This window comes from Manis javanica, chromosome 14 (assembly GCF_040802235.1).
Source record: "Manis javanica isolate MJ-LG chromosome 14, MJ_LKY, whole genome shotgun sequence".
In the NCBI taxonomy this organism is placed as follows: domain Eukaryota; kingdom Metazoa; phylum Chordata; class Mammalia; order Pholidota; family Manidae; genus Manis; species Manis javanica.
Window position 1 is genome coordinate 93398654 of NC_133169.1, and position 21558 is coordinate 93420211.

The 21558-nt window shown below is 49.5% G+C and overlaps 1 protein-coding gene across 7 annotated transcripts in view; it reads right to left on the reverse strand.

The window, feature by feature from the left end:
• The window catches only part of HTR4 (5-hydroxytryptamine receptor 4), a 152101-nt gene that overhangs the window by 55537 nt on the left and 75006 nt on the right, over nt 1-21558 (reverse strand). For 5 of the 7 annotated variants that reach the window (XM_073221965.1, XM_073221966.1, XM_073221963.1 and 2 more), the window contains exons 3-6: nt 19422-19547; nt 18643-18843; nt 961-1114; nt 34-75 (exon numbers count right to left, since the gene is read on the reverse strand). In XM_073221965.1, the coding sequence (XP_073078066.1) occupies nt 34-75; nt 961-1114; nt 18643-18843; nt 19422-19547 (523 nt within the window). The remainder of the gene's footprint in view (nt 1-33; nt 76-960; nt 1115-18642; nt 18844-19421; nt 19548-21558) is intronic. The other 2 variants (XM_073221968.1, XM_073221967.1) reach the window with 1 other exon arrangement.

A 21558-nucleotide genomic window follows, 5' to 3' on the forward strand; every position in this document is an offset into this window, starting at 1 on the left:
TCAGAAGCCCAAGGAACGCTTGTTCTGACATACCACATGCAAATCCCGGCCCAGCCTTGGTTTGGACATCCTTTCCTGGATAAAGAACAAGGCATGATTAGGGGCGAGGAGCGGGGCGGGGAGAAGGGGCAGCTCCCACTCTGACAGGTCCCGCTGGGCAGAGCTCACTCCCCACCTCTCCTCTCCGCTCCCCCTCCTACCTCACCTGGTCCTGGGATCAGTTTTAAAGTGACTGCCTGACAGCTTCCTTAGGGCATATATAGAGCAGCTAATGAATCCAGACCACAGCTTTTGATTGTCATTACAAAGGTGGCATTACAAACACAGTACATCAGAGCTAGATGACTCTTAAAGATCATCTGGACAGGGGGTGGCAAGTGCCTGTCCTCCTACATGCCCAGAGATGCCCCTCTCCACTGAGCACTGTGGACTCCTTCGCCACAGCCCTCCTGGAGGTGGGTCAGCGCCCGAGCTGGGCTCAGGGTTCAGTTCTCCTGGCCCAGAGCTCCCTTCATTCTCTGGAGGCCACCACCCACACAACCGGGTTTCTGTGGGTCACTGTCAGCCTCACAGGTTCTCAGCATGAAACAGAGAGATGGCCTCTTGGGGCGTATCATGTGGCTCAGGCCCTGGAGTCTGAGTGTCAAGCTTTGAATACCTGCTCTGCTATTTACTAGGCATGTTACCGGGCATGTGGCTTCACCTACTGAGCCCGACTTTTCTCATCTGGATCAGATGAGAAAGGTACTGCCAGGATTATATGTGAAGCATTCATCACACATCCCGGCACAGAGCAAGCATTCAAAAATATCAGCTTGCTTCTTTGCTGTTGCTGTCCTCGCTCGGACCACTTATCACACCTTTCTCAGAACATCCGCTTGGCCTTGCCCTGTCTACTTAGAACCCCAAGCAAACGAAGTTAACCGGACAGTAAACAGCAGCGTCTGTGTGGGTACTCACCAGATCAATTATGCCGATATTATTCCAGCCTTGCATTATAGGGAGAAAAGAGATAAACATGGGGATGAGCCAGCAGCCGCCCAGCATTAATGCGATGCGCAGGGGGGTCATCTTGTTCCTGTAGACCAGAGGCTGGCAGCAGATGGCATAATACCTGGGGAGAGCACAGAGGGGGGTGCCGTGAGCAAGGAGGAGAGAGGGGAGAGGAGCGGAGATGAGAAGAGGAAACACTGGGAAAGATAAGAAGAGGAGGAAGTAGAGAATAAAAATAAGGAAGGGAGAAAAGATAAAAAGGTAGGGGGAAAAAGTGGGTAGTAGAGGAAGGAGCGGGGGTGGGAGTGAGGAAAGAACAGAGAAAGGAAAAAGGCGATTACACAGTAAGATGTCCTATTGGCCACCAAGTGTCTCTCTGCCGATAGAAAGGCAACGTCGGATCCCGTCTGAGCATCACGGCCTGCAGTGCGCCCCGCGTCCCTTTTCCTCTCCGACACCCACGCCTCAGGATCTGCCACAGGCCCAGTTCCAGCACTGCCCTCGGGGGCTTCTGAGCGGCCCTCTGGGCCCAAGGGTCGGGCACCCGCAGCCCTCTGACCACGCCTTCACGTCCCCCAGGCTCGGCTCTGCACCGGAGCTCCGTGGAGCTGTGTCTCAGGCTTGGCCCCACCCTCCTGCCCTCCTGCCCTCCTGCCCACGCAGCAGTGAGCTTCTCAGTGGGTGCTCCGGAGACTGTGCCCCACGAGTCCCACCCTGCTCTCCTGCGTCAGACTCACCTGAGGGGGCCTATAAAAATGCAAATGCCAGGGACCTCTTAAATCAGACCCCACTGAGGATAAGCCTGCATTCTGACAAGCGTGCATTTCACACGCTGCTGTGTGCTAGGTGTGTGCAGCTGCCCCTTCTGGGGGCATGCACTTCCTGGCCTCCTTGAGGTCGGGTGGGGCCACGGGACTGGTCTGGCCAAGGAGTTACGAGCAGCATTGACATGTGTCACTCTGGACTGTACCATTTAATTGTTTCTTTCATGCCAAGAATGCAAAATTTCAAACATTTCCTGTTCAGTCACTTCCTACCTAACGGTACAGACCACCTCACCCCCATTTATAGGGGTCGGCCCTTCCTCAGGGGATTCGTTGCTCACCCTTTTTCGAGTCCACGTTCTGCCCACTTAAACTAGCTTTCTTTTTACCTCCAGAGATGCAACGTGCCCTAGATTGACTCACTGATCTGGTCTCTGAGTTAACTCCCAGGCTGCTCCTTGCGTGTCATTCTAGCCACAGAGAGCCCACTTCGTGTGCCCAGGCAGCTCCTGGGATTTGATAAGAGGTGAAATGCCACAGTAGGTCTATCAGCTATTTGCTGGGACAGTCAAGAATAAGTGCACAGGGGCAGCCTGTAGGCTAACTCTATTCTTTAAGACTTTATACCATTTAACGTGAACCGCCCCCAGAAACCCCTCATTTTACACATTTCACTTTGTTCATTTTTTCCCACCTCTTCCTTTCTTTTCTTAATTCAAAGGATAGCTGCTGTAACCACGGCTCTATGTTCTTTGAAGAGGTCGTGGTAGGATGAGCCGGGAGAGAGGGCGGAACGAGAGGAGCCCAGGGCTGCAGCATGAGAAGTGGTGCCCCAGGAATTGGGAGCGAGAATCACACCCTCCCCTCCAGGGCAGCAGGTGGCAGCTGACCACCCTGGGCCAGAGTGACCGTGGCTGTCCTGACTTAGATCGGAGTGCAGGAAAAGGCCAAAGAACGGGAGAGGGGCTTACTCGGGAGCACATCATCTCTACCTGCAGCGCTGACGCGGTGACCAAAGCTGGCTGACAACGACTTGGCAACCCTCCATGCCCTTCACTTGGAGAAAGGAGACTTGGAGTGACAAAGGTCTCTGAGTGGCTATATCAATGATCATCACAGGGTTTGCATCCACACAGTTAATGATTATTTTGGAGTACATGAAAACCTTTTTCCCAGTGTCGCTCCCTTACTCATTTCCTGCTACAGGGTTTAAACTAGGCATTTGGTTTTGTCCATTCAGCACCCTTCCTGCTTCTCTTGGTAACAGCACCCTGAATCCTTTGGGAAATTCCTGTGTTGCTTTCACGTTGTTGGGAAAGCAAACGAGGGGACTCTGAATAGCGCGCAGAGCGTTGCAGAGATGCAAAGTCAGGGCAGGTCCGTCTGTTTGCCCAGCAGCCTCCTGGTGGGGTCGGGAGCAGCTCCTTGGGTCGCTGGGCAACCAGAATCGTGTCCCTTCAGGCCCTCATTCTTCAGTTCTTCCTTCAATTAAATAAGCCACCGCATGTCTTTCCAGTTAATTCCCTTTTTGCTTAAGTTGTTGTAATAGTTGAATTGCATCTCCCCTCTCCCAAAAGATAGGCTGAAGTCCTAACCCTCAGTACCTTGGAATATGACCTTAATCGGAAACAGGATCTTTACAAAGAGAATAAAATTAAAATGAGGATTTTAGGGTGGGCCCCAAGCTAATATGACTGCTGTCCTTATGAAAAGGGAAATTTGGACATAGAGACAGACATGCTCAGAGAGAAGACGTGAGACGGAGGACTGGAGTGATGCCTCTGCAGACCAAGGGGCACCAAAGTTTGCCAGCAAACCGCCTGGAGCTGGGGAGAGACAGAAGCTCGTTCCCTCATCAGTTTCAAAGGGAGCCCTGCTGTGCCAACACCTTGATTTCAGATTTCCAGAACTGAGACAACGAATTCCCTGTTGCTCTTAGCCACCGGGTTTATGTTACTTTGTGAATGACGGCTCTAGCCAACTAACAGCGCTGGCTCAAGGCAGTCTCCTGCAGCCAAAGTGTCCTGCCTCAGAACAAAATGCTTTTGAATGCCAGACATGTTCTTCACAGATACTTTGTTCTAAGTGAGAATATCTTTATTTATCCAGTGGACTTACTTCCAGATCATAACTCAAGTTACTGCATCTCTTCATCTGCCAGCCCATGGGAGGTACTTGAGGGATTAGTGAAAAATAGATGCTTGCCCTATCTTTGCTGTATGATTTATGATATCTGAGGTTTGGAACAGGTGCCAAGATGTTGAGTAAAGACAAAATTTTAGGAATTTAGGTTGGATCTCCAATGTCACATAAATCCGAAAGTTAAAAAAGACAAGGTTGAATTAAATATCTTGTGGGATAAGGTAGGTTTGAACAAGTGGATGTCTTCTTACCTGAGACAATTCTCTTGATTCCTGTAAGTGGATGTGGATATTTAGAGGGTTATGTTGGAAAGATAACAGAATTACAGAAAACGACTTTAGAATATGTGATTATATTGCTCAGAACATTTTTCATGAAAGCCTTTCTTTCTAAGTCTATCTTGGCCTGATTCCCATGACATGACGGATATCCTGTGGACAATAAGACCTCCCTATGTTCTGCTGTCCAAAAATTGTATGTGTTAATTTGTATTATCCTTGGTTACTAGAAGCTGCTGCTACAGAGAAATAAATAGAGGTGAATTTCCTTTTGAAATTCAGCTTCAAGGGGGATACTGTGAAATGTAGTACACATTTCACCAACCCCTTACAAATTTTACTGTGCAGTGTCCTGGACAATGAATGGCTGAAATGAAGTTGCTTGGACAGCTCATTCCATAGGGGCTAAGATAGGACACACCCACAGTCTCTTGCACAGACGGAAGTAGAAAGCCACTCTTGCATGATGTGGAGTGGTGGAGTAAGCCTGGGAAAAGTCCTTTATCTTTTACTTTAAAAATTAGCAATAAGTAAAGGGTAAAAAAAAGAATTTTATTTTATTTAAATCAGATTGGCTAAATTGTGAGTGATAGGTAAAGATGGATAAGAAAAATGCCAAATTGGGTCTAGGGATGTGTTTTACTTAAATCTTTTCTTCTACATCTTGTTCAATCTGGTGCTCTAACTTATAATAAACAAGATTTTATTTTTAAGTAGAATGGAGTAGATAATAAGGTGTTCATCTAGGGCTTAAATTATAGCACCTACTTGACTTCATGAGGTCAAGATTCTCACCAAGGCCTAGGCACTTTTGAGGAGGCTGCTCTGAACAAACCACCTCATATCCATCTATAATCTTTCCTCACAATATTCTAATCCTTGCTTTCTAATAAAGAATTGAGAAAAATAAACATTCTCTTGAAGGCTGCATTCAAGAATCTAAATTAAGTAGGTGAAAATAAACTTCAATGAATAACAATAAAAATTGAGTTCTAGCATTAACTGACTAATAGGGATTCCTTACAATTCCAACTTTTGTCTAGAGACCAAGGACCAAATAGAATTCGGATAATGTGATTTTTATCTATCATGGTCGCCTTTTAATTCCTGTATTTGGATTACATGACCCTGCAAATAACAAAAATATTTAAACTATCATGAACTGTCCCCAAAACACATGTACGACACCATTGGACAGAAGTAGCTAGTCACATCCACAAGTTCTCTGGAGGTCAGGCAAAGCACACCGGCTGAGCTAACTAGCTACTGTTCATTTCCTTACCAAGGGTCCTACCTGTATTATCTCATTTATTCCTCACAACTATTTTTGAGACAGGCACTAAAAATGCACCCATTTCACAGATGAGGAAACAGACACACCGAAGGGTCAGTATTTGTCCGAGGTCCCACAGGTAGTAAGAGCTAAGCTGGGATCTAGTCCAGGCAGCCTGAGTCAAGGGCCAGGACTGAGGCCTCATCACTGCCACTTCACTCTGCTTTCCCTCTTAAATCCTCAAGAGATTATTCTGATTCTTTAAAAGCCACTTTAGAAACAACAGAACCCTGCTTCTCAGAATTTGAAGGATCTTCAGAATCTTGAAATCCCCAAATCCCTCTGAAATGAAGTGCATCCAAGCCTTCACGAATGGGAATTCACCAAGTCCTACCATAGTGCACTCTAAACAGGAGGCTGTGCTGAGGTAGGAAAGTTTCCTCCAAAATCAATTTTCTGTCCTTCTAATTTTATTTACCCTCCGGCTCAGTTTAAAATCACTGTCTCCAATTCTTTTTCTGCACAGTGGTCCTGCAGACTTCTGAAAAGGGTGTTTAGATTCTTCTGAAGTCTTACTTTCTGAAGGTAAAAAATACCCCCAGTTATAATCGCCCTGAGTTGATTTTGCTCACTAGGGGACATTTGGCAAAGTCTGGGGACATTATTTTTTTTCATAACTGGGAAGGGCGATGCTATTAGCATCCAGTGGGCAGAGGTCAGGGATGCTGCTAAATGCCTTACAATGCCCAAGACAGCCCCCCACCCCACCCCAGAAACAAAGAATCATCTTATCGGCAATGTCAGCAGTGCTGAGGTTGAGAAATCCTGCTTTAGAAGAGGCGATTTTCACCAGTGGCAGGGACTCCGTGCCCACAGTATGTGCCACAGTGCGCCACTACATCTTAAGAGTACATGCCACAAGGGGTACATCCTGTACGGATCAGAGAAGACTAGTATGTCACCTTCCACCCGGCCCACCGTAACTGAGTACAGCCGGGGAGACCCTCAGCAGTACTGGACACCTGCATCCCGTCAAAGAGCTTCGACCTAGAAGGGGAGGCGCCGAACGTCTGCCCTGACTGATGTTTAAGTTCCAGAGATGTTTGCCTTGTTCACCGCTGTGCCCCTGATGCTTAGTACAACGGAGATAGAGAATGGATGGTCCCAAGATGGGTTGAATAAATAATAAACCCTTAATTGCTACCAATTAAAATAAATTCCATTAAAATGGGGGACCAAGGTTTTGGAATGTAAAAAGTCATATCTAGTAGTGGGATTGGGAAGCTTCGTTCAGTAAGTGTCTTAAAGCTGGACTTCAGATGCGGGGTAAGGATGGCAGAGAGGAAGCGTGACCCAGGTGCTGTGACGAGCACGGACAAAGGCCAGGAGACAGAAGTTATATATATGTATGTGACACAACAAATTCAAGAGAAAGGATTGTTGGTTCCCAAGCCACATGGACACTGTCCATCAGGGAAAGCAGCTGCCTCACTTTAGAAACAGATTTCTCCACAAGGTCTCTTTCCTAGACTTCCACTGGACACTTCCCATTCTTCTTTAACTGGGAAACTTTTGCGAAGTGGTTAAATGTGTTCAAATGTAAGTGAGGTTCCCGATAGCCAGGGTTAACTAAGATGTAGCAAGGGTATTTCCACAGCAATTTCTTAGGCAAAGCGTTTCAATGTATTGCTCATGTGACTCTGTTAAAACCCTCTTTGGTAGACAGCCACCAGGTTCCCCGAACAAGGTCATGTGTAAATGTGTGATCAACTTGCTTTCAAATGCCTCTGGGGACACAATTTACTTTGACAACTGTTAGAAGACAGTTGTGTATTTGAAGCTCCCTGTCAATCTCTGCCCTGCTCTTCCTGCGATGGAGGAAAAATCTCCCTCCTCACTTCTGCCCTCCTAACCACAGGAAGGAAGAAGGACCGAGAAGGACAGCTTGGAGCCCTAGACTCTCTAAGTCAGAGGACATCTCAGCAGGCGACCTTACGTCGTCACGTCTGGGTATCGACTTGCCCTGCCTCGATCTTCTATCAGCTTTATGGACTTAGGATCAGCTACTTAACCTCTCCAAGATCCATTTCCCTCATCTGTGAAGAGGAGGCCACTACGTCCCCCTCACTGATGGGCTATGAGAATTGAGGGAAAGGATAGGTTTAAAACCTAAGACATCCTGAAACATAAGACTTGAAAAATAGCAGTTAACATTTTTATTCCCATCCCCTCTGATCTCAGTATATGTTTACTTGTCTTGGACATATTACTGTAAACAGATACATTTTGGAACCAGGAGCTCTAAATGATTTAACAAATCAGATAGAAAACACTTGGTTCAACATCTGTCCCCCAAGTTGATTCTAAGAAACAAGAAGGTAAATGAGTTGGTCCCTAAGGGTGAACAGAAGCATCGAGACCACACCGGCTGCCCGGAACGGAGTGGAGTATGCACAGCACCCTCCCAGGGACCCGCCCCAGGCCCGGCCCTCCCACCTAACAGGGCTGAAGACAGCGCCCTGAACGACCACGGAGGCCCAATCTCTGATCCAGAACAACTAGGGAGTGAAATGTCAGCCACAGGAGAGAGGAGAGAAGCAGCGCCTGGCTACTAAGACCTCATTTTACAACGGGATCAGGAGGAAACATTTCAACACGGATATTTTTCACAGCTCCTAATTCACGAAGCACAGACTTAATGGTCTTCCGGATTCAGGGCTAAGGAGATAAGCGGCTCCACTGAATCGTGAATTTATGAGTTGCCAGGGGCGTTCTGCCTTCAGGCAAGAAAATGAGGGCGTTCTAGTTCCAACTCCTTAATGTATTTTCTTTCTGACTTTGGACAAATCATTTGGTGTCTTTGTATCTCTGTTTCTTAAAATGAAAAAAGGGTTAACTACATGTGCGTTTTTGTAAGAAATTGCAGTTTCAGTGAACGAAAAAAGATGGCTACAAATTCTTGGGCACTATCCCATCCACGGGGAGAAGTCGGCCTCTGCCCTGGGGTCCGGGCCGTCGGTGACCGCTTGACCGACAGAGCACCGAGGGGTGTAGGCCGTGGGCTCTCACGGAGGGATCGCAGGAACCAGCAGGAGGTCACACACACAGACCCGGGGCTGCAAGGGCAGGGAGAGCGGCCCGGCCGGGCCCAGCCTTCCGTACGCCCCCACGGTGCCACGTGTGTGCGGGTCCGCCTTGGACCCTCCGGGCCAATCCCGCCTCTAGGTAAATACCATCAAGTGACTTCAGCCATCCCAAGTTCCTGCCGCACAGAATTGTGAGATCTAATAATACACTGTTGTTTGAACCACTGAGATCTGGGGCACATGTTATGCGGCAGTAGATGACCACAGCAGAGGCAGACAGGTGACATGGTTGGGGTGCCTGTGGGGCCACTGGCCGGGCAGCAGGACCCCCTCAGGAGGTGGTCCAGCCATTTCGTGGTAGAGCTCTAGGTAAGAGACTTATCTTTCTGCTCTTGGTGCCTGGTTTTGCTGTACTTTAGGTTCCCTGGCTTCCTTTTGAAGAAGTGGAGAAGAGAGAAGAGCAGCAGCCGCTTCAAGGAGAAACCGAAGGGCCTTCCTTCTGGTTCCCAAGGGACCCGGCACGCTGCTGGTCACGTGGGGGTCAGTAAGGAAGAGCCGGGAGGGATATTCACCAGAAGCCGGGGGCACGAAGTGGGGCTGCAGGTGCAGCCAAGCCAGAGGGAGGCCTTCGGCGTCCAGGGAGGAAGGACTGTAGGGCAGAAGGGGACGGAGAGGGACTCTTTGTGTCAGAGATCTGAAGGACATGAGAGCCTGCCTCCGCAGGAGCCAGAGCCCTGTGCGCAGTCTGCAGATTTAATGCTTACTCTGTTCCTCTCTGTTCAATAGTCCTCTGCAACTTCAAGATAAGAAGACCTGCAAGCTGTCTAGGAAGGTGTCTGCCTGAGCATCGTAGACTAGAGAAAAAAGGGTCATCTGAAAACATCGTGGTAGGGCTTCCTGGACACACACAGGTCACCAAAGCACACTTTATGCCATGAAGAATTGATCAGTCTGCCAACAGACGCAGGACTATCCCACCGACCCTTCCACATACAGCTCAAGGGTCACACCCCCTGGAAAGTTCCTTGTGACCCAAGAACACAAGGAGAGACCCCTTTCTGTGGGACGTCTGCCCTGGTGTCTTACAGTGCCTGGTATGTATCTGTGACGCAGGATTTCTCTGACTGCACTGTGACTGTTCACTTTCTCTACTGCGACAACTGCTGCTGTCCCTACCGTACATCCCCCCCACCCCCCGTTTACTGTGACCCTAGCACGTGGCAGGAGGTGTGTTCTACGTTCTAACTCCTATAGCAACTCTGCAAGGCAGCTCACGTCAGCCACATTTTAAATATGAGGAAACTGAAGCCCAGAGACTTTAATCTATTTGCCCAACATCACAGAGCCAGGATTTGGTAGAACTGCGACTTAAACTCACATCTGCCAAAGACCTTGCCCTGGCCATGCGGGTAATGGGCAAGGCTAGGCAAGAGCGACCCTGGCAGGAAGAGGACGGAGAATACACCATGTCCTGTAAGCTTTTTAGGCTGAGGACACACAGAAAAAAGATATTTAAAGATGAATCTGGCAGGTGAGCTAACACACAGGAATAATAACTAAGAAACTACTGCAATGATGCAGAATGGGATGGAGAAAAATGACTAAAGAGAAGGAAGATGGATGTGAATGATATTTAAGAAAATAGAGCTTCAGTTTGTCATCGAACTGATCATGGCAGAAAAGTAAAGATGACCTCAAAGAACTGCATTTAAATGACTGTAAGATGACTAAGAGATACACCTTTGATGTACAAAGTGGAAGAGGATATTTATGATGGAAATTTCCACTTTAAGCACATTGAGTTAAGAAAACAGAAAGAAGCTTAAGGTAAGATACTCAAATGGCGGGAGAAACAGGACTGCAGAGCCCAGCACAGGGCAAGACTGCAGGAGAGATGAGGGCAGAGATGCTGCAGAAACCACAGGACAGGTGAGCTCTCCAAGATAGTGGGCAGACACTCAGGCCTGGAGGTGAGGGTGTGACCCTGCAGGACACGCAGCTATGCAACAGGAAGGAAAAGACAGTGTCAGACTCTGGGAAGGCACCCGCAACTGCCAACAGGAATTTGCATTTGGAAAGGAAAACAATAAAAGAGTAATACTTGCAGCTAACATTTACTGAATGCTTACAAGGGTTGGTTTATGTTCTTCGCAGGCACTCAGTTATTTACTCTTCACAAACTCCAAAGGGAAGGTGTTATTATTAGTAAAAAAGTATCACTGAGAAGATAAAGCCCGGAAAATGTAACTTCCCAAGATCCTATAACTGGTAACTGGTTAAGCTGGGATTGAATGCAGGCAGTCTAGCACCCCAGACCTCATTCTTAACTACCTGCTATATTGAGAGTTCTAAAAGGGTAGAAAATGAACATCGAGGTCATGCCAAACACCTACAAGTCACATCTCAGAGCGTTGTCTGCAGCTAAAGGCTCAAGGAGCGGCTACTGCGGGCCTGTAAGACACAAGGACGGGTGAGCTGGAGGCTGACTCTCACGGCATTCACGGTGTGGGGAGAGATGGAGGTAAACCAGCTCGTGAGATGCGTGGTCACTGCTATGCTTATATTTACGCATACGAGAGCTCAGAGGAAGAAGCAAGAAATCTTTGGGAATGACGGCTGCCAGTCGCTGGAGAAGGCGACACATCTGATCAAAGGACTGAAGAAATGTGGGTGTTCACCGGGGAAGGAAAAGGAACTTAAGGCACAGGTAGCAACGTGGGTCATGAAGAACCCCAGCATACTCAGGAAGTTGTAACACATCACTAGTGGGCAGGAGCTGGCATAGGAAAAACAGACTGAGGACCCGTCGGGAAAAGCACTGAAAGACACGCTAACAGTTTAGCCTGGAGTTGATGAGGCATCACTGAAAAACGTCTGGGGCTTTGCTCAGGCTGTTGCCTGGAACTCTCTGTCCCACACCACGTCCTCTGCCCCTTACTTACTCACACCCCCGTCACCCCCAGACCCCAGCTGCACCGTCGCTTCCTCTGGAGCCCATCCCTGCTCCGGAGGCCACGGGCTCCAACAACAGCTCTGACTGCCCCCTACTCTGTTTCAACGGGCACTAATTTTACTATAATTACCTACTTACTGTCTGTTTTCCCTGCTAGACTAAAAGCTCTGTCGCTGGTTATCCACTTCAGCATCAGGAGCTGCTCAGATCCTGGCAATTAGTAAGTGCTCAGTAAATATTTGATGACATGAATATAAAAATAAGAGCTTATATCCTCTAGCATGAAATTCAACTCCACAAATATTACTATTATGTATAAAGCATGAATCTGCCCTCAAAGAGTATGTGAGAAGGGGAAACTTTTAATGCACTCTCTTTGCAGAAATGGAGTTCGATCCTATTGGGAAAACAAACGTGATTGTGTGACACAAGTCCCCAATGGCAGACACTTTTCATTTATACATCACAAAATTGAGTTGTGCTCCAGGGAGTTCATTAAGAAAAGCAGATATACTTATCTCCAGCGCAAGATGACATATGCGACCTTTGAGCCAACATTGTATGTTTTACAAGTAAACCTGTTTCAAAAGAAAATCCGTGACTGAGAAACCGTTGGAGGATTTTTGCAAATAAAGTGCATCAAGCTCCTAGGCCACTAAGGGGAAGGGTGGCGATTCAGTTGAATGGATCAGTGAGAAAACCTTGCGGTGCTATAGAGAATGATGTCATCAGCCAAGTGAAATAGTTTTTTAAGGGAATGGCATTCGATGCCAAATACAGGACAAAGTACAGCATGATCAGAAGGGGGTCAGAATGGTTAAAAGTTTGAAAAGGGTGGTCCATGAAGTCAGTGAAGGGTCTAGGGATATCTGGCCTAATATAAAGGCTTGGGAATGACACACCTCTGCCTGGTGGAGGCGCCACAAAGATACCTGTAGGTTCCCTGGCCAGCCTAGAAGAAGTTGATGTCTTTCCAGTGGCAACTGCCTTTCACCTGTCCCATATGTTTCTGGTAATGCTGGCAGTCATGGCGCTCTCCTCTGCCCAGCAGCCGTGACGTGGCATCCCCAGTCCCAGAAGGTTTGGTCAAGGGGCGAGTGTTTGACTCAAGCAAAACCAACCAGAGTTCTTCCAAGAGAAACAGCATTAGCTTCTCTCCCTACGGACTCACAAATTAAGGATGGCTTAAGACGCACTTTCTTAAACCCACCTGATACTGAATGCAACAAGAAAACAGCATAGGGACAAAGCAGAACATACACAAACAGACATGGACTGAGAAACAGGCACAGAGACGGAGAGGGGGCCAAGAGACCAAGAAGGAAAGATGGAGACCGAGGGAGAGAGCTTGGCGAGGTGACGCTGTGACACTGCCCAGACCCTGTGGACAGCCATGTTTGGAGCCAGCCTGTTCAGCTAATTGAACCAATTAGTTTATTTTCTGTCACATGCTGCTGAAAAAGAGCTATATATATATCATCTGATAAGCAAGTTATCATTCAGGCAGTTCATTGGCACACATACAGGGAAAGTCCTTTTCAAAGGCTTATTTAAAACCTAAATCCATTTGAGAAACCTAAAAATACATTCACAAAGCAAGTCTGCTTATTGCTTAGTAAGTAATTGGAATTTACAGGGAGCTACTACACAGCAGATTAGGAAAGAGACTGCTGCGATAGAAAACACAAGGCTGCAAACTGGTGCGGCATCAGGGCAGACCCATGCGAGGGTCCGCAGGGGGAAGAGCCTGTGGGCAGGAGCCCATGAGAGCTCCCCGAGCAGGGGGTCTGGGGCACGTGTGCGAAAGCAGAAAGAACACATTGGTCGGAAAGATTTGCTCAGACCTCGGAGGGAACTCGCGACACTGAGGCAAGAATGTTCTCAGAGAGCTGAGGAATGTGCCATCCCGGGAGCACTTCTGGCTAAAAGGCTATTGTGGATACTGTTGCATTTGAGAAGCGTTAAGTTCTAGCAAAGGGAAAAGTTTACTGAGGCTAAAACATATATTTCAGAAATTAATAGAGTGACAGCTCCTAACTCTAATCAAACTGACCACCCGGTCTAGCCAGAGCCACCGCACTGCCCCCGCGATTTCATTCATATTCGCCCTCTCTCTCTCACTCTAAACTTACCTTTTGTCACATAATAACCAGCGATACCTTTCTGGGACAACAAACGTAACTATTTCTCATGGTTTTTAATGCTGCTTATATTCTACTTTTAAAACCAATATTCTATTCCAGATACTTGCAGGCTAACACATCGCTCTGTGATGTGCAGGGTGGGCATTCCAGCCCAGTGAGAATACCACTCCTGGGACAGGGCATTCTAGAGACAACTGGCAAGGTTCCCAGGAGCCTAGAGGAAAACAAAACCAAACAAAACCATCTGACTCCATCTTACTTATGCTGTTAGAGTTTCTGATGTCCCTATCAGAGAAGGAAATGGGATTATTGGCAGCACCGCTCAAAAAGAGAATGTGCTGAACGCTCCATTTGTTCCACAGTGTTTACCAGATACCCAAATCAGTATTTTTAGAATCACTGGTTGTCAATCTCCCCAGTAAAAGGTAAGACCCATGATGGCAGGGACCTTGTCCTTATTCCTGTCTTTGCAATTTCTCCCACTGGGGGAGAGACATTTAAGAAAAAAAATGGAAGAATCGGTTTTAACCCCAAATGCACTAAGTTTTATGAAGAAGAATGGGCTGGATGGGGTGAGAGAGGAGGGTTCTGCAAGGAGGGGAAGACTGAGCTGAAATCTGAAAGACATGCGGGGGGCAGGGGGGGGCAAAGGAGCTTCCCAGGCCGAGGGAGGAACCTGAGCACAGAGCACTGGGAGGGGAGACGGGTCAGGACGGGTGCAGCCCAGAGCGAGGCTGGCTGGCAAAGGGCATGAAGTGAGGCTGGGGCACAGACAGGAAACAGGGGGCACGAACTCTATGGGCCAAGGAGTTCGGTCCTGGTCCTCAGTGCGATGAGCCGCCCCTGAAGCGCTTTCGGCAAAGGAGCAGCAGGAGCGGGGCTGCGTCATTAAGGGGGTGTGTGTGAGGGCAGTGGGGGGGCTGGAGGGGGCAAGAGGGAGTGGGTGTGAGGGCAGTGGGGGGCTGGAGGGGGCAAGAGGGAGTGGCTGTGAGGGCAGTGGGTGAGGGGGGGCTGAAGGGGGTAAGAGGGGGTGGGTGTGAGGGCAGTGGGGGGCTGGAGGGGGCAAGAGGGAGTGGCTGTGAGGGCAGTGGGTGAGGGGGGGCTGAAGGGGGTAAGAGGGGGTGGGTGTGAGGGCAGTGGGGGGGCTGGAGGGGGCAAGAGGGAGTGGGTGTGAGGGCAGTGGGTGAGGGGGGGCTGGAGGGGGCAAGAGGGGGTGGGTGTGAGGGCAGTGGGGGGGCTGGAGGGGGTAAGAGGGAGTGGGTGTGAGGGTAGTGGGTGAGGGGGCAGTGGGGGGACTGTAGGGGGTAAGAGGGAGTGGGTGTGAGGGCAGTGGGTGTGGGGGCAGTGGGTGGGCTGGAGGGGGTAAGAGGGAGTGGGTGTGAGAGCAGTGGGTGTGGGGGCAGTGGGGGGACTGTAGGGGGTAAGAGGGAGTGGTGTGAGGGCAGTGGGGGGGCTGGAGGGGGTAAGAGGGAGTGGGTGTGAGGGCAGTGGGGGGGCTGGAGGGGGTAAGAGGGAGTGGGTGTGAGGGCAGTGGGGGGGCTGGAGGGGGCAAGAGGGGGTGGGTGTGAGGGCAGTGGGAGGGCTGGAGGGGGTAAGAGGGAGTGGGTGTGAGGGCAGTGGGGGGGCTGGAGGGGGTAAGAGGGAGTGGGTGTGAGGGCAGTGGGTGTGGGGGCAGTGGGTGGGCTGGAGGGGGTAAGAGGGAGTGGGTGTGAGGGCAGTGGGTGTGGGGGCAGTGGGTGGGCTGGAGGGGGTAAGAGGGAGTGGGTGTGAGAGCAGTGGGTGTGGGGGCAGTGGGGGGACTGTAGGGGGTAAGAGGGAGTGGTGTGAGGGCAGTGGGGGGGCTGGAGGGGGTAAGAGGGAGTGGGTGTGAGGGCAGTGGGGGGGCTGGAGGGGGCAAGAGGGGGTGGGTGTGAGGGCAGTGGGAGGGCTGGAGGGGGTAAGAGGGAGTGGGTGTGAGGGCAGTGGGGGGGCTGGAGGGGGTAAGAGGGAGTGGGTGTGAGGGCAGTGGGTGTGGGGGCAGTGGGTGGGTTGGAGGGGGTAAGAGGGAGTGGGTGTGAGGGCAGTGGGTGTGGGGGCAGTGGGTGGGCTGGAGGGGGTAAGAGGGAGTGGGTGTGAGAGCAGTGGGTGTGGGGGCAGTGGGGGGACTGTAGGGGGTAAGAGGGAGTGGTGTGAGGGCAGTGGGGGGGCTGGAGGGGGTAAGAGGGAGTGGGTGTGAGGGCAGTGGGTGGGCTGGAGGGGGTAAGAGGGAGTGGGTGTGAGGGCAGTGGGTGTGGGGGCAGTGGGTGGGCTGGAGGGGGTAAGAGGGAGTGGGTGTGAGAGCAGTGGGTGTGGGGGCAGTGGGGGGACTGTAGGGGGTAAGAGGGAGTGGGTGTGAGGGCAGTGGGGGGGCTGGAGGGGGTAAGAGGGAGTGGGTGTGAGGGCAGTGGGGGGGCTGGAGGGGGCAAGAGGGGGTGGGTGTGAGGGCAGTGGGAGGGCTGGAGGGGGTAAGAGGGAGTGGGTGTGAGGGCAGTGGGGGGGCTGGAGGGGGTAAGAGGGAGTGGGTGTGGGGGCAGTGGGTGGGCTGGAGGGGGTAAGAGGGAGTGGGTGTGAGAGCAGTGGGTGTGGGGGCAGTGGGGGGGCTGGAGGGGGTAAGAGGGAGTGGGTGTGAGGGCAGTGGGGGGCTGGAGGGGGTAAGAGGGAGTGGCTGTGAGGGCAGTGGGTGTGGGGGGGCTGGAGGGGGTAAGAGGGAGTGGGTGTGAGGGCAGTGGGTGTGGGGGCAGTGGGTGGGCTGGAGGGGGTAAGAGGGGGTGGGTGTGAGGGCAGTGGGGGGCTGGAGGGGGGTGAAAGGCGTGGAGAGGAAAAGCAGGTCATTGCAGTGACCTGTGCAGGAGCTGATGCCAGGCTGGGCTAGGATGACGGAGGTGGAGAGAAGCAGCCTAGGGCCTGGCTAGGAAGGCGCATCGACAGGACCGGGCACCTCAGTGCAGGCCTCAGGAAAGTCCACATCAGTAATAAGTGCCTGGTCTCTGGATGATGCAGCAGCCAGAGTGGCTGTTCACTGAGACGTAGGTCCGGGCGGGTGAGACGGGTCGCAAGTTGCACGAATAGTCGTAAGAAACTGAAGTCAGTACCCACCGACAGGAAGCACGGTGGCAAGCCGGGGGGGTCCGTGCTGTGCCTTGAATAGGTCATCTGACTTAATCCTACCTGCAGCCCTATGACACAGGTGCTACTGGCCCCATCTCTAGAGATGAGGAAACTGGGAACGGCTTGATGATCTATCCATTCTCGGAGTTGGGGGCTGGCAGAGCTGAGAGTCGACCCCAAGTCTCTTCGTTCTAAAGCAGGTGGCTCCTACTGACCAGCTCACGTTGCTCCAGGCACCTCCAGCCTACCCAGGGACAGGCCGGGATTCCAGAGGACGTGCGTAGTCAGGCAGGAGCTCCGCGGCCGAATCTTCCTAGGAAACCTGCAGCGCCCCGTCTCTCAGGGCGGGGGGCCAACTCCCCACGTCGGGAGGCTGGTCGGGCGCTCTGCTCTCTTCCCTTCCCACCCGGCTCACTGGCTTCCCCTGCCTGTTGCTCAGACCTCAAGGTCACCCGCAGTTGCCCTCGTGTCCTCAGCTCTGACTTCAGGTTCCGGTAGTGCTTCCACCACTCACTTGGCGATGATCACATGTGGGCAGACCTGCAGGATTTCCATGTATTTTCTACTTCCTTACACTTTATTTTTTTCTAATGTGGGCTTTCGTACAGTGTAGATGGACTTCCTTAAAGAGTCTTTCACATTCTGGTATCAGATTGCTGTAAACAAGCTAATAAACACAATTTCAAACTACGACACACTGTGGGTCTGGCTGCCAGCCAACAGTTCAGTCTCACCAATGCCACCATCTCAAGCTATGGAGCAGAGTCTCATTACACATGCGTTTGACCTGAGCACATTCGTTCAACTATATGTTCTTGGCAGCGCAAGAGAGAGAGCAGGCCTTACGGCTGCCATCAATAAGCACCTGTCCCACAGGCTGGGAGATGAACCTGCTCTTCTCTCAGCTGCTGTCAGGCCCTAAGGACCTTTCCTGTGTGAGAGTCTCTGGGAAGACTCTGATTTTAGTCTTTAAAGGCACATGTTTTAGCTATTCTGCTATGTCTACTTTTAGCCAACTACTTGTTCCTCGATTAAAGAAACAGAGAGCTTACTACCCAAGGCTGGAGTTAAAAACTGGGTCTGCTGGGCTCCTTGAGGCACAGTAAGAGGCTCTCCCTGCTAATTCGGATCACATGGGATTTGCCCACCGTACTTTCTCTCAGGAACTCCCCCTAAGATGGACTACAGTGATGACAGCCCATGCTCATGTAATCATCGGGTTTTCAAATTGCATTCTGCCTTATTGAGTACAAATGAGCAGGATTTGGAAAATGAAAAGTCTTGATGCAACTGATAAACATATGTCTCCAAAAAATAAGGCAAAGCTAGAAATTATTAGGCCTCCTGAAGTCAAATGTAGAGAAAAATAACAAAATTATGTGACAGGAATGAAATGCTACTCCTGAGTCCAAAAAAACAAATAATTACTGGGTATTTCATAATCATCTTTAACACAGTCACATGTACACACCAAATTATGCACAAAAAACTTTGACACAGACACATTTTCATGAGAAGGTCATGTTCAAATTAGAACACATTCATTCTGAACCACCCCTGCCTGCTGCTGGACAGATGTATGAATTCTGGTCACTAAGCGCCCTCAGAATTTTGTTCGTGGCATCAGCATAAAACTTGGAGCTCCACAGAGAGCGTGAGTGCCAGGGCCTGTCACCATCTGGATGGCGAGGTCCTCGCAGGCCCTGACCACGAAGGGGCCTCTGCAGAGCCCGGAGAGCAAATGAATGAGTGCGAAACCAGATGCACCTCACCGAGACTCACTTCTTCTGATGAATTAGGGGAGAAAGAAAAACACAGCCCAACAGCCATCAGGTCGCTGTTGCCAGCATGGAGCCCTGCTCTGAGTACTGTCCTGGCCTTACCTGTCCAGAGAAATGCAGCACAGGTGAAAAATCGATGCCGTTGTGAGCAGGACATCTAGAGATGTCCGGACCAGGCAGAACATCTCCCCATAAATCCAGATGTCTTGAACCAGCTCGATGGCACCAAAGGGCATCACCAGCACGGAGACCAGCAGATCCGCAAAGGCAAGAGAGACAATGAAATAATTGGTCTTTATTTTCCTGTGAGTGAAAGAGCAGAAGGGAGGAGGCCGGGGGAAGGAAAGAAGGAAGGCGGGCAGGGAGAAGGAGCAAGAGAGAAAAGAGGAGATGGGAAGTCAGATGGACGATACATCCTGTGAGGTCCAGCTTCCCTCCCGTCACACAACTGGAAAGACCCTGCGCGCGTGGCTCCGTCTGACTTCCCCACCTTTGTGCCGAAGCGTCTCTGTCTCCCCTCTGGCACCTCCTCCGCCCCGCACGGAGTCCCTCCCAAGGGCCCTGGCCCTGGGTGCCCTCCCACCATCTGCCCACTGCACCCATCCCTGCATACACTGCAGTCACAGCTACTGAAGGGCAGCAGGGTCAGACACAGGACACAAGATGGCATGGAAAGGCCTTAGGTACTCGCCCGGTGATGTCAGAGTTGTGGGATTATGTGTGATCTTTTTTTCCCTACTCTATTTTCCAAACGTCATTCTCAGGTATTTTTTCCCCCTTTCATAACTGCAAACTATAATGGAAATGATGAGTTCAGACCCCAGTTCTCCAGTCTGGAACCCCACCCAGGTCTCCCCATAAGGTTTCCTCGTGTTACGCACCTGAGTTGTCTGTCCCTGCACACGGCCACCATCACCAGCAGGTTCCCCAAGACGGCCATCACAATAACCGCCGACAGGAACGTGAACAGCACCACCTTCTCCACTGAGCCAAAACCCTCCTTGGAACTGAAAGACACACAGAGACACACACACACAGAGTGGAAGGAACCTCTGAGAAAAAATGATCTTTTCCCCATTCATCTTCGAGAAGAAAACTTCAACATTGGCAGGTGACAATGTGGAGAGACTGGAACGCTTGTGCGTTGCTGGTGGAAATGCCAGCTGGTGCAGCCACTGGGGAAACAGTTTCTCAAAAGGAACTTTCTCAGAAGTTTCTGAAAAGGCTAAATAAAGAATGGCCAGATGAATTGGAAATTCTAGTCCTAGATATATACTCCGAAATACTGAGAGCGGGTGGTGTGAATAGATGCTTTTACATCAGTGTTCATAGCAGTGTTATTCACAACGGTCAAAAGGTGGAAACACCCAAATGTCCATCAACAGATAAATGGATCACCAGAATGTGGCATGTATGTATTGTGGAATATTACTCAGCCATAAAAGGAATGAAGTCCTGATACATGCTACAACATGGATAAATCTGGAAAGTATTATGCTAAGTGAAATAAGCTAGACACAAAAGGACAAATATTGCATGATTCCACATTTATCAGTGGCCTGAAATGAGAGACAGAGAGCAGAACAGTGGTTATGAAAGGCCTGGGACACAGGGCTATTTAGTGAGGACAGTGTCTGTCTGGGATGGTAAGAATGTTCTGGAAGTGGATAATGGGGATGGTTGCACACCACTGTGAATGCATTTACTGCCCCTGAATTGTACATTTAAAATGGTTATTTTATGTATTCATGGTAAATTTTGTGTTATGCATATTTTATCACAATAAAAAAGATTACATGGATGACTATTTCTCAGGATACTGTATAGGGCTCTTGTGTTGAAGGCAGGTGGGTCAGAATACGGACTATATCATGGATTCTCTTATCAACCCACTCTCACCATCACAACCATCTCCCCTGCACTGTTTTTCCTCTTGTTGGAGAAAAAGCAGTCAGAGTGTGTGGTGAACATCTCTGGCTCCAGAGAATGTATATTTCAAATCAAGAAGGAATGTCAGGGTCAGAGAACCCCAAGTTCACTATCATGGTCCATTTGTGGCATGCCAATTAGGAACTAGAAATAGCTCAACTTTAACCTGAGTGACAAGCAAAATTTAATCATAAAAGGAGCTTTTTTTAATTAGGCAGAACTGTCCATTGAACTAAATGTAAGTCCAGTAATGAGAGTTAAAATAAATCAGGAGTCACTTCTGCTGCTGTCAACCACTACTGGACTAAATTCTCATCTGGCCAAAAAAGCCGTTCACTCCACTAAATTGGTTCTTAGACTTGTGAGAAATTGGCTTTCTCTTCTTTTTTGCTTTTTCAGTGATCTCTTGATACACTAACAAAGAAATTCCACTAACTTGGTCATCCGTTTACCATATTATCTGCTGTTCATAAAAATAATATGTATGGCAATAATTCTGGGTAAATTTCCACATAGGTTAGTGTAATGAAAGTGGATTGTAAAGGAAAAAGTACAATGTAAATAAGTAATAATTATTATTATATCAAAAGCCCATATAGTGACAATAGTTGAAGAAGTTTTAGGTTATGCTTTATCACCCAGAATAATCAGTTTCAAGGTCACACATGCACAACACATTCTCTTAGAAGTCAAGAATATCTTTCCTTTTGCACTGGCTTTAATAACAAGCACATAACTTCAAAAAAGTCACTTGCATTCTCTGGGCCTCAGTTTCTTCATGGATCATTTGAGGAAATTACATTAAATATCCCATTTATCAAATATGTACTGATAGCCAACCACACACCAAGTGGAGTTCACACTACTGATGAGAACACACAATAAGCAGGCACAGAGCTAAAGAAATATAACTTGTGATCAGTGCTTCAAAGTCATTCTCTCAAACTCTAAGATTCATGTGAATCTAGTAGGGATATTGCCGAAATGAAGATCCTGAGTTTTGGTCTGAGTGAGTGTGAGAGTTTGCATTTCTCACAAGCACACAGGCTCATGAATCACACTTAGGGTGGTAAAACTATCAAGGGCATC